Genomic DNA, 15,276 nt, shown 5'->3' with positions numbered 1-15,276 from the left:
CAGATGATTTCAAATTTTCTAGCAGCAGTTTTCACTTTTTTTTTCTCAGCCTGTGTATGTGTAAACAATAGTGGGCACCATCAGAACTACAACCCAGCAGGAAGCCAGATTTTATTTGTGCTGTTGCTGGTAGGCAGTGTCCCTGCAAATAAAAAATGTATTTGTTCTGCAGAAATTTAACATAGTTAGGATTTTCTGTCATTCAAAGGGAAGTGATTTTCCTTGAGAGGGTTACTGTTGGTGAATGCCTGTGGTTTCTTAGGACAACTCCTCTGGGTCAGGCAGATCTGTTTGTATACAATAGCACGTCACAGTGTGCGTAAAACTGTCTAGTCTCCACCCCTGGCTCCTCCTCTGGGCTCCTGAGCATCTTAGCTGATGCAATAAAGCCTGAGTCCCAACCCCTCCTCCATCAGAACAGGCTCTTCTTTCGCAGCACATCACATCTCCAAGGACTCTCTGCTTTATTTCTTTATAAATCAAATTTATCTCTCTTATACGATCAGGTCTTAACATTTCAAAGTTCATCACTTTGATTACTTGAACTGGTCTAGCTTCTTTAAAAGAAAAAAAAAAGACCCTCTTTTTAATTTGTCAGTTTCATTCATTTTTTCGATTTATTTCCAAATAATCTAAATAAAGGATAAAGGATCAGCTGGTTTTTGTGAAGAAATCATCTTGAAATCTCGTTTTTTAGGATTTTTGAAGCTTCTTTCTTCATTCTCACAAGGTAAGAATGCCGGCATCTTAAATGAAGGACTGGAAAATTACCAGAGAGAGGAAGTGGAAATATTCAAACAGCAGAAAGCTTAGAAATTACAATTATTATTTAGGATATCCTCTATGCTCCATAATTATGTACTATTTACTATATATTATATGTTGATGTTAACATCTGTTGGAGAATTTAGATAAAAAATGTGAATATTTGAATTAAATATTTTTTTCTAAATAAAAAAAAAAGCGCGACGCGTCAACAGTTAATTGGTCAATCTTTAATAGAATTTAAATAAACGATGGATTTGTGTCAGTGAGGTTAAAGGAATGCATTTTTAAGGCAAAATGCTGTAAATATAATTGATCTCATTTATGTTTGGGTTAAAGATGTGTTGATTTCGATTTGTTTGGGAAATTTGAAATTTGACTATAGAGCGTGAGTCAGTGCGCAGCGCGCTGCGGATGCGCGGCGGCCATGCCCATATAAAGGCGCGCACGTGTCTTTTGTTTCTACTGAAGCCGGCTGTGGAAATAATGCAATTAAATAGATCTGGGCATTAGTCATGAGTGGGGAAATATTACTTACTTCATGAATATCCATATAGGGTGGATGACTTTACAAAATCATGATAATTGGAGCACTTTTTCTCCATATGATGCTATTTATATGTCATTTTAGTTTTTTTTTGTATTTAAAGTGATGTCTCTAAACAAGTTTGTAAGATTTTCTTAAATTGGTACTGCATTTGCAATCACTCTTTATGGGCGTTGTAAAGATCAGCCACTGCGGTTCTTTTTGTCCTTCAGCATCCCTTCCTCATCTTCGTGATGCTGAAGCCTCGCGCTCTGTATTTTTCCATTGGCTGCGTCATCACCCCCGCCCCTCCCTCACCGAAAAAGATCTCACGCGCTCTAAATATTGATCATCATCAATTCATTTTCCTCTCTGTCCTTCAATAGTAACCCCCCTCAACTTCTGATACCCCCCTAAAAAATGCTCAAAATAAAAAAAAATTAGATTTGTTCATTTCATATTTTTGGATTGCACTGAGCAATCATAATTGCAGATGTCAAAAAGTCTACGCCCTGTGCTTTAGAGCAAAGTCTAAATATATACTCCATTTAAGAAATACATAGCTAGCACATTTTGACGCACATACTTAAAGAATTCAAACATTGCCTAAAGCTAACCTCTACATTAGGACATTGTAATGATCCACCCTAATGTGGAGTTAAAGTACCGTGTGGAATCCCTGCTTGGCATGCATTATCTTTTATTATTATTGCTGCTAATTGCAGTGTAAACATGTGCCTTTTAAAGGGGTGTGGTGGATTTGACGCAGGAAGAAAAGTAAATACAGTAATCTAACTATTTCTTTTGTTTTTATTTGTGTGCGTTTAGTTCTAAAATGTCCGATAAGGCTTGGTCTAGAACTGAGATGAAATGCCTGAACACTCCTGGAGATGACGACAGCTGCAGCTCCAACAGCAATGACTACCCCGACTATGGAAAGAAGGTTCCTCTGGATGGGTGAGGCTCATTTTGACGTGTTCCTACAGGCAGACTTAAGAAATAAAACTTTGGTTTAACATATTTAAAACAAATTCTCTTCCTTCTATTAAAGGCCATGCTCCGATTTAGACGCAGAGAGTGAAAACTTCCTTACTGACCCCAACACAAGCAAGAAGAAATATGAAACTGAATATGTAAGTTTCCCTATATTCAATATTGTTGCACAAGGTTTAGTTTATTATTATCTACAAATTCTGTGTTTTCTTCTCTTTAGCACCAGGGCAATGCCTCCTTCGGCATGTCCGTCTTTAACCTGGGCAACGCCATCATGGGCAGTGGCATCCTGGCTCTGTCCTTTGCCATGGCCAACACCGGCATCGCCCTGTTTGTGTAAGCACTCTTTTTTTGCAGAATCTAAAACCTTTAGCCAAACGTTTATCTCAAATGATTTGCAAACCCAGATTGAGCAGAAAGGAGTTTAAGCAGGTGTTACTTCAAGGTCTCAAGTGCTGATGTTTCCATATTATGCAAGATATGGTTTGTTGCTCTTTTTTTCTCCACCACCAACAGCTGTGTGACCTTGATAGTGTGGATAAGTGCCAGGTTAGATGGCTGCTCTTGTTCTGAATGTTAAAAGAGGAGATATCTTTAATCAATAGCTATTTATTTGAGAATTTTGGTAATGGCCCCCCCTGTTGGATATTTGTAAGAACAACTTAAAGACGTCTTGTGACATCTGCGTCCTTGATTTCATCAGACTTTACCATGTTTCTTTAAACAGAACGTGGAGGAGTATCTTACTGAGGCTTGGTTTCCTCTACCCCATAAATGGCATAAGAGGACGAGATCTAGACTAACATGACTATTTATCTAAGCAATGAAAAAGTAGAAGTGCTTCTTTTAGTCAAAGCAGAATGAGGATGTTTTCTCTCGTAGTTAGCCTCCTAGTTCTCAGACAGGAGCTTAAGGCCACTTTCAGAGTGTCCAGAGAAGCGGCTTATAGATAATCTTGCTAGCCAAGCATTACGTAAAGGGTAGATGCCATTCACATGCAGGGGATCATGAGTGGTGCAGGGAGGAAACTGGTCTGACGGTGCTTGACTAATCTGAGCTGAGATCTGCAGGAAGTAGAAGACTGTAATTTAAAAAAAAAATGTTCCTTCCTTTTATCGTTTTGTAACTGAGCTTATGATACAAAGAGACATTGTCTGCATGAAACATGATCTAAGTATATCAAAATAGCTTTCAATTGGAGGACATCTAGAAGCTTATTTAAAGCTTAATTAGTCAAAAATGTTCAGTTAGAGCGAGTCGAACCAAGAGCAGGGGAAGTACAGGAGAAAGGAACCACTTCGCTTTTGCATTGCAAGTCTCCAATGGTGAGGGGCTTAATTTTCACCTGGTCTATTAATACACTGGGACACACTGTACTAGCATACAGTATCCTGACGGTATGAGGATGATCCCGTGTCGGGAAACCTCTCATCATTCCCTGCTCCGCTGTTGCAGTCATTACAAGGTCCTCCAGTTTGTTCCAGATTTGGTTGTAGGTTGTCCCCCAATCTGCCACCTTGAGGAAATCAATGAATGTAGGACATGCGGTCACAACACAAGCAGATTTGACCTTCACTTTAGCTTAATGGTGGTGTGTTTGTTTACCATCTGAAAAGTGCTCTTGTCTTTCAGTTGGCCTTTATAGTCTCATGTTCAGAATTGTATTTGATCAAGGCCTGTTCTTCACTACAGACGGTTTTTTTTCCATTTAATTACATTTTAGTCACAAGTCTCCCTCTAAAGACCTTCTCTTCTGTTTACAGGATTCTCCTTGCTTCTGTTGCCATTTTCTCCTTGTATTCTGTCCACTTACTGCTAAAGACAGCCATAGAAGGAGGTGAGCACCAGCCCAACTTCCAAACAGCTTTTTATGTTTGATTCCTTCAGATGGTAGATGTAAAACTATGTTTTTTTCTTTTTCCAAGGGGCCAGTGTTTATGAGGCGCTGGGATACAAAGCATTTGGGATGCCAGGAAAACTTGCAGCTTCCTGCTCCATCACCATGCAGAACATTGGAGGTGAGGGACCGATCTTGGTTAATAGAGACCTCAGGACATTTGCTTTCTGTGTGAACTTCTTTGTCAAGACTATAGTTTTTTTTATTAAATATTCTGACTGTTTGTTTCTGTTTGTTTTTTTTTTTTTTACAGCCATGTCGAGCTACCTCTTCATCATCAAATATGAGCTCCCCATCGTCATTCAGTCTTTTACTGGAGCAAATAATGGGTGAGTGGCTATATCTTAACTTTAAATTCAATTATACATCCATTTCATAGCTATACATGTTTGTCTTATTCCTTAGTTTTGTTGCTGTTAATAGACTAGTTAATAAATGTTTAATTACATCACTACAATTCATTTTTTTTGTTAGATATTTAATATGGTAATTTGTTATTATTTTGTTTCTGATCACCGTTTGGAATAGTTAATGAATATGACTCCCTGAGGAAACTAAAATAAACTTAGCAGATATCTTCTCTTTGAGCAACACAGCCACATTTCCCTTAGTAAAGCATGAATCAGATACAGGAAATAATTTAAAACCATTGGTCAAGGTATAAAAGATGATTAAAAACGTGTGATAATTTACTCCTGGTTAGGATGGCTCTATTTAATTTATAAAGAAATGTACAAACTGTGACAAAGGTGACAAAAGTACAAAATGGCGTAATGACTTGCACAGGTTGAACAGTACACTAGTTGTGTTAACAAATCAGCTGCTGTTTCTGCAATAGAAAAAAGAAGCTCTATAGCACACCCTGGTGGTCAGAAATAACTAAAATGTGTTTGATAACTAATATATTAAAACATTTAAGCTTGGATCATGTCTTTAAATTTAGTTGTTCATCATCTCTATGGCTTTGATATATTTTTAAAGGATTTTAGATCATTTTTAAAACTAAAATAGATTAAATCTGAAAGAGATTTGCTTTAACATTAGTAAGAATTAGTTGGGGGATTATGTTAATAAAATGTTAAAATTACCTTTCTGTCAAAAGGACTTGAAAAAGGGTTAAATGGATCAAAGTGTCTGCCCGTTTTTTATCTTATGTTAACTCACAGAGAAGCTGAAACAGTCTTTGTCTTTCTACACCGGCTGGGGCAGGGAAGGGGGCTGTGTCTGTGTAGGAGGGACATCTGGGCATCCTGATAGGACGCCAGCAATCTTTTACTAAGAAGGGGCCCTTTAAAGGGCGCCTTTTAGAAGATGCAGCTGCTGCCGCATTGGGATACTCTGCAGGATGAGCTCACAGCGATTTTGCTCCAAGTTTAAAAAATTGATGTAGCTCCGCTCCTTTGAGCTGCTTTGTTTTATCTATTTATGGGAGCGGTGCAGTCATCCTGCACAGGCTGGCGGTGTTTGTGAAGCTGCTGGTTGTTGTCACTGCAGCAGTATTAGTGCAAACATGTTTTACTCCTTAAGCCAGTTAATTCTCATTAAAAAATGCGATATCTATCTTTTATGAACTCACTGATGTTATTTCTTTGTGTATTTCAGTGAATGGTACATTAACGGAGATTACCTTGTTCTGCTGGTTTCGGTTATTCTTATCCTGCCCCTCTCTCTGCTGAAGAACTTGGGTAAGGAGGGTTTGAGTTATAAAATTTACTTTACTAGTATTTCAAATGGCAGGTTTAATCAGAATTTTTTTGTTCTCCATTAGGTTATCTTGGTTACACCAGTGGTCTGTCTCTTCTCTGCATGGTTTTCTTCCTGATTGTGGTGAGTATGGCTCCACCTTGTTTTGTTATTCCACCTGTAGCCCTAAGATTTAATAAATCATTCCACTAAAAACTTTCAAAAGGATATAAATAGTAAAATAGCAGCATAGAAACATGTTTTCCTATGCATTTCTGCAGGTGATTATTAAGAAGTTCGAGATACCGTGCCCTCTGCCTCTGACTGATCATGTGAATGAAACCTTGCTGAACATCACCCACCACAGCGACAACACCACCACCGATGATGACACCTGCAGACCTAAATATTTTGTCTTTAACTCACAGGTAAATACATCTATTTCTGCGAATCTTTTCAGTTATATTTGTTGAACTATTTGTAACCTTTGGATCTTTTCATTTTTCCAGACTGTCTATTCTATTCCCATTGTTACCTTTGCCTTTGTGTGCCACCCTACCATCCTACCCATGTATGAGGAGCTCAAAGAGTAAGTCCTGCTTCCTTGGTGTAATATCAAACTTTCTATAATATTTAAACCCATGTTATATCTCTTCAAAATAATGTCTAAATTATACCTATTTTCTGTAAACAGCCGCTCACGCAGAAAGATGCAGAATGTTGCCAACGTGTCCTTCCTGGCCATGTTCATCATGTACCTGCTGGCTGCCCTCTTCGGATACCTCACCTTCAACAGTAAGTCTTACCAGGTTTTTTTCTAATTTAAACATAAAAACTTAATATGGCTAGACATACTGGCATTGTATATAAAAAGTATATATAAAGTATAGTATATAAAGCTCTCTTGTCAATCTAGGCTTTAAGTAACATTTATCAAACCTCTTAAATGTGGTTTCACAGGTAATTTCCCCCCCATTTTTTTTTTTAAATGTTTAAGATATTCAGGTTTTACAATGAGGTTTCAATTAAAAACATTTGTGTGACGATGCAAGGCCAGTTATGCAACAGTGTGAAAACACAAACCTGATGCAGCTGGTGCCATCATGTTCCTGTTTGTCTTCAAATGTTCCCTGGAACATCCCAGCAGTTACATAAGAGATTTAAACCGTTTATTTAACAACATAAAACAGCCACAGTCCCACACGCATTTAGCTGTTAAATTACCAATAATTAATCAGAGATCGGTTACTATATTTATCTACAGTTGTTTAAGTAAACACACATTAGATTATTATAATTTATAAATATATATATGAGGCTGTATTGTAAGTAAAATGTATAACGGGCTGATTTATAGCAAACAAAGATAAATTAAAGTAGAAGTCAGCTGTTTGCAGGATAATACCTTTGTAGCTAAATACAAGCACCTAATCTCCCAGAAGCACAAAACATAATTAGCAGTTAGTATTTATGCTTGTCAGACATGTAATTAGCCTTTATTAGTTGAACTGGTTAATTGGAAATTTGAAAAAAAGTAAGGAAACACACATTTATGTGTTTATTAGCTAAAATTTTAAATGGTTATTTTAGATAATTTAAAAAATGGGTTTAATGGGATTAAATGTAGCTTTTTGAAGATTCTTGGTACTTATTTAAGGGTAAGAAGTAAGAGGAATTTTTTTTTGACATTGTAGCTAAACGGCTCAGCTAAAAACTGTAAAAAAAAAAAAAAAAAGTTGATTTATTGCGTTAACCTGTAGAAAAAGCCTAAACACATCAATAAAGATTCATCAATGCATTTTAACAAGCTTACAATTGGCTTGTTTGGACCATTGCTTTGTGAATCAAATTTAGCTTCATTTATGGGCTTTATTTTTTCTAAAAGGGGTCTTAGTGAAATGAGTTAGCATGCAAACACTTCATAATAAGATGACAGGAAGTGATGTTGGATTTTAGTTTATCAAACTTATAAGCGTTTGCAAAATAACTCAAATAACTTGTTTCTGTGCAGTCCATGTGGAACCTGAACTGCTCCACACCTACTTCAAGTACTTCAAGCATGATGTCCTCCTGTTGGTGGTTCGTCTGGCTGTACTGGCTGCTGTCACACTCACAGTCCCTGTGGTGCTCTTCCCTGTAAGTGTCTGAGCTTTACTATCTGTTATAGTGAACCAAGACCATGAAGTCCAGTGAACTAATCTTGGTTTGTTTCTGAACAGATTCGTACCTCCATCAGCCACCTGCTGTTCTCAACCAAGGACTTCAGCTGGATCCGACACATTATTATCACTGTAATCCTGCTTGCAGGAACCAACACTCTGGTCATCTTTGTCCCCAGCATTAGAGATATCTTTGGCTTCATCGGTTAGTACCTGCATATATCTATAAGATTTAGTGTCTTGATAGCGAAGCATTATTGACTACATATGTTTAACTTTACCATTTGTTTTCAGGTGCCTCTGCTGCTGCAATGCTCATCTTCATCCTGCCCTCAGCTTTCTATATCAAACTTGTCAAGAAGGAGTCAATGATGTCAATGCAAAAGATTGGGGTAAGTGTTAATAAGACCAACATAATGCAACTATTTGAACCTATATTTTCTATGCCCGCATCAAAGCTGACTTTTTTTAAAAACTACATAGATATAGTGGTTTCACTTTGTATTAATAGTTTATTTATTTCCTCCTGCAGGCCGTATTGTTCCTGATATTAGGATTCTTTGTCATGTTTGGCTGCATCACTTTGATCCTTATGGACTGGATCTCCAACAGTGAGGTCGCCGATAAGGGTCACTGATGCTCCAGCTCTTCTGCTGGCAGAGGGGAAGCTCTCAGAGCTAGACTGCTAAAAAAAATTACACACAACCAAGAAAAACAACATTTGATGAACAAAACAAACCACAAAGACTCACTAAATGCTCGTCTTGGACCTACTGAGCATTGGATCACACCATTCCATGAGAATGTATCTGAACTCTGTACATTATGCTGTTCTAGACCACAAAGATGGCGTTTCTCTCTTTTTCTTGTAATATTTTAAATAGTCTTTTACTTTTTACTTTTTTTTTATTACTATTATTATCGTTGTGGTACAGCTGTAAACAAAACGCCGCAGGCCAGAGACTGGAAGAGAGTTTAAAACACGGCTTACGCTCAGGTACAGTGTTATTTGTGGGAGAGCGTAGCTGTGAACTCTTTAACTTAGCGAGAACATCCCGCTGAAATATGTACATGAATCTCCCAAAGACTAACACGGGGCCACATGACTTGAAACTTCATGGACAATTTGCTTTGGTTTAACCTTTGTGTTTTCTTTTTGTCTAACTTTACCAAAAAAAAAAAATGTGTCTGAAAAACATCTTTGTGTATCGAAGAGCACTTATAGCTGAGCTCATTTGTCAGATTTCACTCAAACGGCACCTATCCAGTATTTTTTTTTTTTACCAAGGTCCTGTGATTTTAATCAAAGTGTCAGCTAGCGAATCTGTGAACAAAACCAGACACTGGGAGATCTGTATTAGATCTCATGTGAAGGGCATGTGCAGCAACAACACTACTGCTTTCAAGGAGGCCGGCAAGCCTTCCGGTTCCATCTTCCCTGCCGAGCAGATTCACGGAGGGGAACCCAGAATGTTTTTTTCTTTATGGGAGAATACTCTGAATTTGACCACATGCAGTGGTTGTAATATATATATACCTGTTACACTTGCAAAACCGCAACAGCTTCAACTGTATGAAGTCAGGTGCACTCCGAAACACCAACAAGTAACCAAGAAAAGACCCTGAATTCTTCAGTGTTTCATTTCATCGCACAACAGTGTTTCACAATGAAGAACACGGCAGCCCGGCATGTATCCAATTCCCACCCTGTCATAGACCGGGCATCAGAGGGTGCACTGTGCTTCCAACACTAACACATCACCAAACTGTGTGTCATCTATTTATGGAAGACCATTAAAGAAGTGTAATTTAAACTATTTTAATATATATTTATACAATATTGTATGTACATATGTATGTATATGTATATATATCTTCTTTTTTTAAAGAATTTTTTGTTTAAAACCTTTATAGAACAATTTCTTGGAGTCAAAAACCAAATGTAATGATAGTGTAAAGAGTTTGCTCTAGAACATCTGAGCTTTATCCGTTCATCTCTGTAAAACCTCACTGAATGAATTCGAACTTGTAAGCATTCAGTGTAGAAATGGCACAAATTGAGCCACTTTTTTAAATTTTTAAGCCCCTAAAGACAAATAAAATAAATACGTTCTTTTTGGTCAAACACAGAACGGACACTGGCTATCAGTTTTACACAATTGTTTCAATGAAACACTATGTACATACTGTAAATAATGACCCAATAAAATGATTATGAACTAGAAACATGACTCTGTGTCCATTGTACTTTCTCTTACCCTTGTTTAAAAACATTATGATAAATAGTCTGGTACTGGTATAGATCGTTTGCATGTTCAGCCTTGCATAGATTATGTTCCAGAAGACTTTTCCTACTTTAATTATTACTTTTATGCACAGCTTTACATCCCTTTTGGACTTTATCACCTGGTACCGAGTAAATATTTAAGTTTCTTCCAACATTGTATTTCCAGAGTGGGATTACCTCTGGCCTTGATAATCTTCCCTTCTTCTTTAAATTCGCCTTTTTTCCAGGAGCCAATCAGAAACTGTGACAGACATTAGTACATATACTGTACTAATGAGAAAACCTTCCTGAGTGTCACAGTGATAGAGAGAATGATCTCGGAAAAATGTTGCACCATTTTTATGAACATTATCTGTTATACTGAGTAATTTTGGTGATTCTCTCCTAGAATCATGTGAAATATGTTCACCAACTCTAACCCACTTCTGAATTATTCTAAAATATATGTAATCAACTGTTGCTTAATAGTTCATTACAGTCTCCAAACAAATCTTAGTTCTTACACTGGATATATATTTTACCAGAGGGACCCAAATACCATACCCTGTGGGACTCCATAAATAGCTGTTCTGTTTAATGAAGCATATTGTTTAACACCAGCTTTTGAATAGCTGCTTTTTAAGAAAAAAAAGATAAGATGGTTGTATATTGATCTATAAAAGGCTAGATTGGATTAATAATAGATGGCTGAATGGGCCTTAATGTGCTTGGTGATGTTCTTGGAATTAGAAAGTTGTGGGTTCAAACACATTTGTACACAAAGATACATTTATGCCATCTAAATTGTGGCATTAACTAAAGTAAAAGTTTACTTTTGATGCCATTAATGTTATTTATGGTTTAAACTGTTTTTGTTTTTTAGAGGAACCTATTAAGTGATCCTATTTCACATGCACAATGTTGTCTAAGCCACTTTTATTTTCTCCAAAATATTTTTATTAAGCATTCAGTCAAGAAAAATACAATTTCAAGTACACTAGAACAATTTTCCCCCTTTAACCCCTCGAACCACCCTCCTGTTGCACCATTAAGGACAATCAAAATATGACTTTGTGTATTACTCCAATGAAAAGAGTGTGGGATCCATAGCCTTGATGTGGTTCAGAATAGGTTGACAGACACTGAAAAACTTGTGGGCATAGCCTCTTGTAGAGAATCTGATTTTCTCTAATGTCAAATGATGCATAAGATCAACCAGCCATAACTTAAAGGATGACAGGTGTGTGTCTTTCCATTTAAACAAAATTGGTCTTCTAGCAAGAAGTGTGGCAAAATAAATTACATTTTTTATTTTGTCTAAGCCACGTTAATCTGAATATTTTAACTCATGCATTACTTGTTTCTTTCCTGATACAAATCTTTCATTTGTTTAATAAACATTTCCACTTTATGAAATGGAAATGTTCCTTTTCACTGCTAAGCTGCTGCTCATTCACTGTCTAGAGCTGTAGAAATGAAATTTATTTTTGACAATAACATTTAATTTTGACTATGTGAGGGATCAGACTCTTTATAGATCAAGAGGAGATGAAGGTTAAACAATGTCAGCAGGGAAGCATGGAACACAATGATATACAGTATAGAAGCATATTTGCAGTGCTCCACAGACATCTACTAGCTTACTTATGGTGACCTCTAGTGGTTAGTGGTGGAAACAACCCAATAAAGATGGATGATATGTGTTTCTAAAAAAAATTATTTTATTTAATATTCCAGAACTTCCCTTCTTCTTTTAATCAGTCTTTTGTGTCTCCTGAAGCAGTGGCAGAAAGAGAAGAACTTGGGGAAAACTATTAGCTATTAGGAAAACTGTTGGTACCCTAAGGAAGCTCCAAAGGAAGAGAGACAGTTGGCGGAAGAGAAAGATGAGCGCTCCAGGTGGTGGTCTTGCAGACACAGAGAAGATGCAGACACGGTGAAGAGTATTTCATGGTTTGTGGATAATAACCGGAGAATAAACATGGTTTGGCTCCAAGAGAGGACCAGATGTCCTGCTGAGACAAAAGTCTAAAATGGAACACACAGTAAAGGTTAGTAAGCATCTGCAGGTGAGTATAATAATATAATAGAGCATTTATCAAAAAGTTTCAAAAGCGGGAAAAATCTGGTATTTTCAATACAGAAAGTGAGCTACATGTGATTTATTAATATCTATTCATTTCAGTTTTTCATAGAACACAAGAATATGACCACTTATATACCTAATTAAAGAAAACAAGAAACAACTGCAATGGCCATAGTGATGCACAAAAAAAACCCAATATATATAAAATATGACTGAAGGGGTGTGGGAAGAAGCAAACTTATTTAACCCCACCCCCATTTCCAATATGAATTACTAAAATTGTGCTTCCTTCAAAATTCAATATGCCCTTCCTTAGCTTCTTAAAAAATACATACATACAGTAAGTACATAGGGCTTCGTTGAAATAAGATTGTAAAACTGATAGACAGTGTCCTTTCTGTGTTTGCCCATAAAAGAATGTCTTGCATATTTATGTTTGTTCAGAGGCTCAATTCTTTTTTCAAAGTGGCTTAATTTTTGACATTTCTACTCTGAATGCTTATTCACTGATATTTTTACAGAGATAAATATATAAAGCTGACATGTTCTAGTTTAGTTCAGAATTGTTGTAACACTTTGCTTTGCTCTTCCAACACATTTTATTCTTTCAAGACATTTCTCTTTCCTATGGAAACAAGAAGGCTTGTAAGCATAGAGTAGAATAGAATAGACACTCCCTTTATTGTCCCACAATGGGGAAATTCTGGTGTTTACAGTAGCAAAAAGATTGTAAAAGAATATGGTCACACAAATATGGAGCTTAGCAAAATATATAAGAATAAAATAATGGTGAGGTAAAAGATAAACAATAAAATCCCAAGAACTTAGTGAGCAAGGGATGGCTGATTACGGATAAACATTAAGAATAAAAGTTAAATATTAAGTTTGAAAAGTGAATATTTAATTTGCGAAATTGATGTTTATCCTGACTGAAACATTTAGATTGGAACTACATATTTATTTGAAAGCTTAATATTTAGTTTGTTAAATAGATATTTAGTTAAGTGCTAAAAATTCTGCTTGCTAAAGAAGTATTTATTTAACAAGTTTAATATTTCATTTTAAATTATATATATATATCTTTCTAAGTAATTTTTCTAGTTTGAAAATGTGATTTTTATCAAAATAAATGATGATGGGGATTTTTTTCCCCCTCATGTTTGAAGCTAAATAATCCCAAGTATTACTTTGAATATTTAACAAGATAACTTTACAAAAGGGTACCCAAAAATACAGCAGCAGATAACCAAGTAGAGTTTTGACTTTTTGTGTATGCCCTATTTTGCAATATACATTAGCTCTGGGAATCAATGTACCAAAGCCAGATGATAGCCCAACAGACTTGCTTTTACAAGCAGACCATTTTGACTGTTGCCATAAGGTTCTGCTTGGTACTTGTATATGAAATTTTATCGAAAATTATTTTACGAGTAAAATCAAATGCAACGCACATGGTGACAGACAGGGAGGTGAGAATGAAAAAGGGTATAAGATCAAAGGGAGAAGAGAGATTTCGGAAAGAAAGCGTGGGGGGCGTGCAGGACTAAGAAAGAAAGCATGAAAAAAGATAAAATAAAACAAAACAACAAAAATGAGAAACAGAAATATATACAATAACTCTTAGGAATCTGCTTCCACACCTGTATAAGACGAGAGGGAAAGAAAATGGAACATAATAACAGCAAAAAGAAGACAACAGACATCCAAAGTAAACGTCAAGAAAAAACTTTAAGAGCAGAGGTCATCACTTTGATATTAATGTGTGTCGAAGTCAAAACCTATGGTGATTACAAAGTATTAATCAGGGTGGTATATATATGTAGTTGCAGCTTAGTATTTAGTGTATCCGTGGACACCTGGAACCAAATTCCTATGGTATCTATGCATGGGCATGCTCATGCATACATTTACAAAGCTTCTTCAGTAGGAAATATTCCAAAAAGCAGGTGTGAGTGCCCCCAGGCAAGCCCTACAGGGCCCAGGACCAATCCCTGAAGGGCCAAACCCCAAAGGGACCCAGATACAAAATACATTAAAAGATGTACATGTGCCTGATGCTGATGTTCTTACTTTAGTAGAAGGCCTCAAAAATTATTTATTTCGAAAAAACAAGGGATCTCCAGTAGTTTCTTCACATTAATCAGCTAAACTTTTATTCCTGTTATGCCATAAAGTCTGCCAAACGTTGATCTACAACGTAGAAGCAGAAGAACTTTCACCCAGTAAATGTGTATGTGGTGTTGAGAGTTTTTTTCTCAGTGGTTTATGAATGAAAGTGAAACTTGTAAGGCAACTACAAAACAGGTTTTAATTAATTTTTAACGTCTTAATTTTTTAAGACGTTTCGACACCTATCCAGGAATCTTTGTCAATTATGTCAGCTCGCACCAGATCAATCTGATGGAGGTCCATCCTGCTAAGCACATTTCTAGTCAGATGCAAATCAAATTGCCACCTCTTTTTCTTCTGTATGTTGTGGTAGAGTTTGGGAACTATACCCTCATGTTGGTGTGAGAGTATGAAGGTATTTCCAAAAAGCTTGCAGTGTACAGGAACCTCCTCTGTTACATGATTTGAATCTGACTTGGAATGTGCTTAGGCGAAGGGCAACTTGCGTAAATGCAAAACACATTTTGTTTTCAGTTTAAACAAGTTGCCTTTTTATTTTATTCTTTCCTTTGTTCTATTCTTGTAGCATTAATATAAGAAAATATCAGATAGGGTAAGATCAGATATACTAAAAGATCACATACCTCTCTCATGGGAGAAATCAGTCCTGGAAAAAAACAATGCAGCAACATTACAGACACAAACCACTCTCAGAGTCAGAGGCAAAAAATATATAGTAAAACACCAGCATAAAAAATAGAACATCTATCAGTAAGTAAAAATAAATAAATT

At 36.4% G+C, this 15,276-nt stretch overlaps 1 protein-coding gene across 1 annotated transcript; it reads left to right on the top strand.

Annotated features, from left to right (window-relative positions):
• The first annotated feature begins 427 nt into the window (after nucleotides 1–427).
• On the top strand, nucleotides 428–10,242 carry LOC107100554 (sodium-coupled neutral amino acid transporter 2-like). The gene is made up of 16 exons (XM_015399079.1): nucleotides 428–730; nucleotides 2,120–2,248; nucleotides 2,343–2,424; nucleotides 2,505–2,620; nucleotides 4,048–4,121; nucleotides 4,210–4,302; nucleotides 4,435–4,510; nucleotides 5,784–5,866; nucleotides 5,950–6,008; nucleotides 6,146–6,292; nucleotides 6,374–6,453; nucleotides 6,559–6,659; nucleotides 7,876–8,000; nucleotides 8,084–8,228; nucleotides 8,318–8,415; nucleotides 8,556–10,242. Exons 2-16 carry the CDS (start codon nucleotides 2,127–2,129, stop codon nucleotides 8,658–8,660), a joined length of 1,506 nt encoding a protein of 501 aa, XP_015254565.1. The 5' UTR covers nucleotides 428–730; nucleotides 2,120–2,126; the 3' UTR covers nucleotides 8,661–10,242.
• Nucleotides 10,243–15,276: the final 5,034 nt, after the last annotated feature.

This window comes from Cyprinodon variegatus, unplaced genomic scaffold (genome assembly GCF_000732505.1).
Source record: "Cyprinodon variegatus isolate N-32 unplaced genomic scaffold, C_variegatus-1.0 Scaffold986, whole genome shotgun sequence".
NCBI lineage: Eukaryota > Metazoa > Chordata > Actinopteri > Cyprinodontiformes > Cyprinodontidae > Cyprinodon > Cyprinodon variegatus.
The sequence above is the reverse complement of the archived record's forward strand: the minus strand, read 5'-3'. Positions and strand labels throughout refer to the sequence as shown.

Coding starts and splice junctions, on each gene's coding strand:
- LOC107100554 (XM_015399079.1), top strand. CDS start 2,127: ATGTCCGATAAGGCTTGGTCTAGAACTGAGATGAAATGCCTGAACACT. Junction 2,249..2,342: donor AAGAAGGTTCCTCTGGATGG/GTGAGGCTCATT, acceptor CTTCTATTAAAG/GCCATGCTCCGATTTAGACG. Junction 6,009..6,145: donor TGGTTTTCTTCCTGATTGTG/GTGAGTATGGCT, acceptor GCATTTCTGCAG/GTGATTATTAAGAAGTTCGA.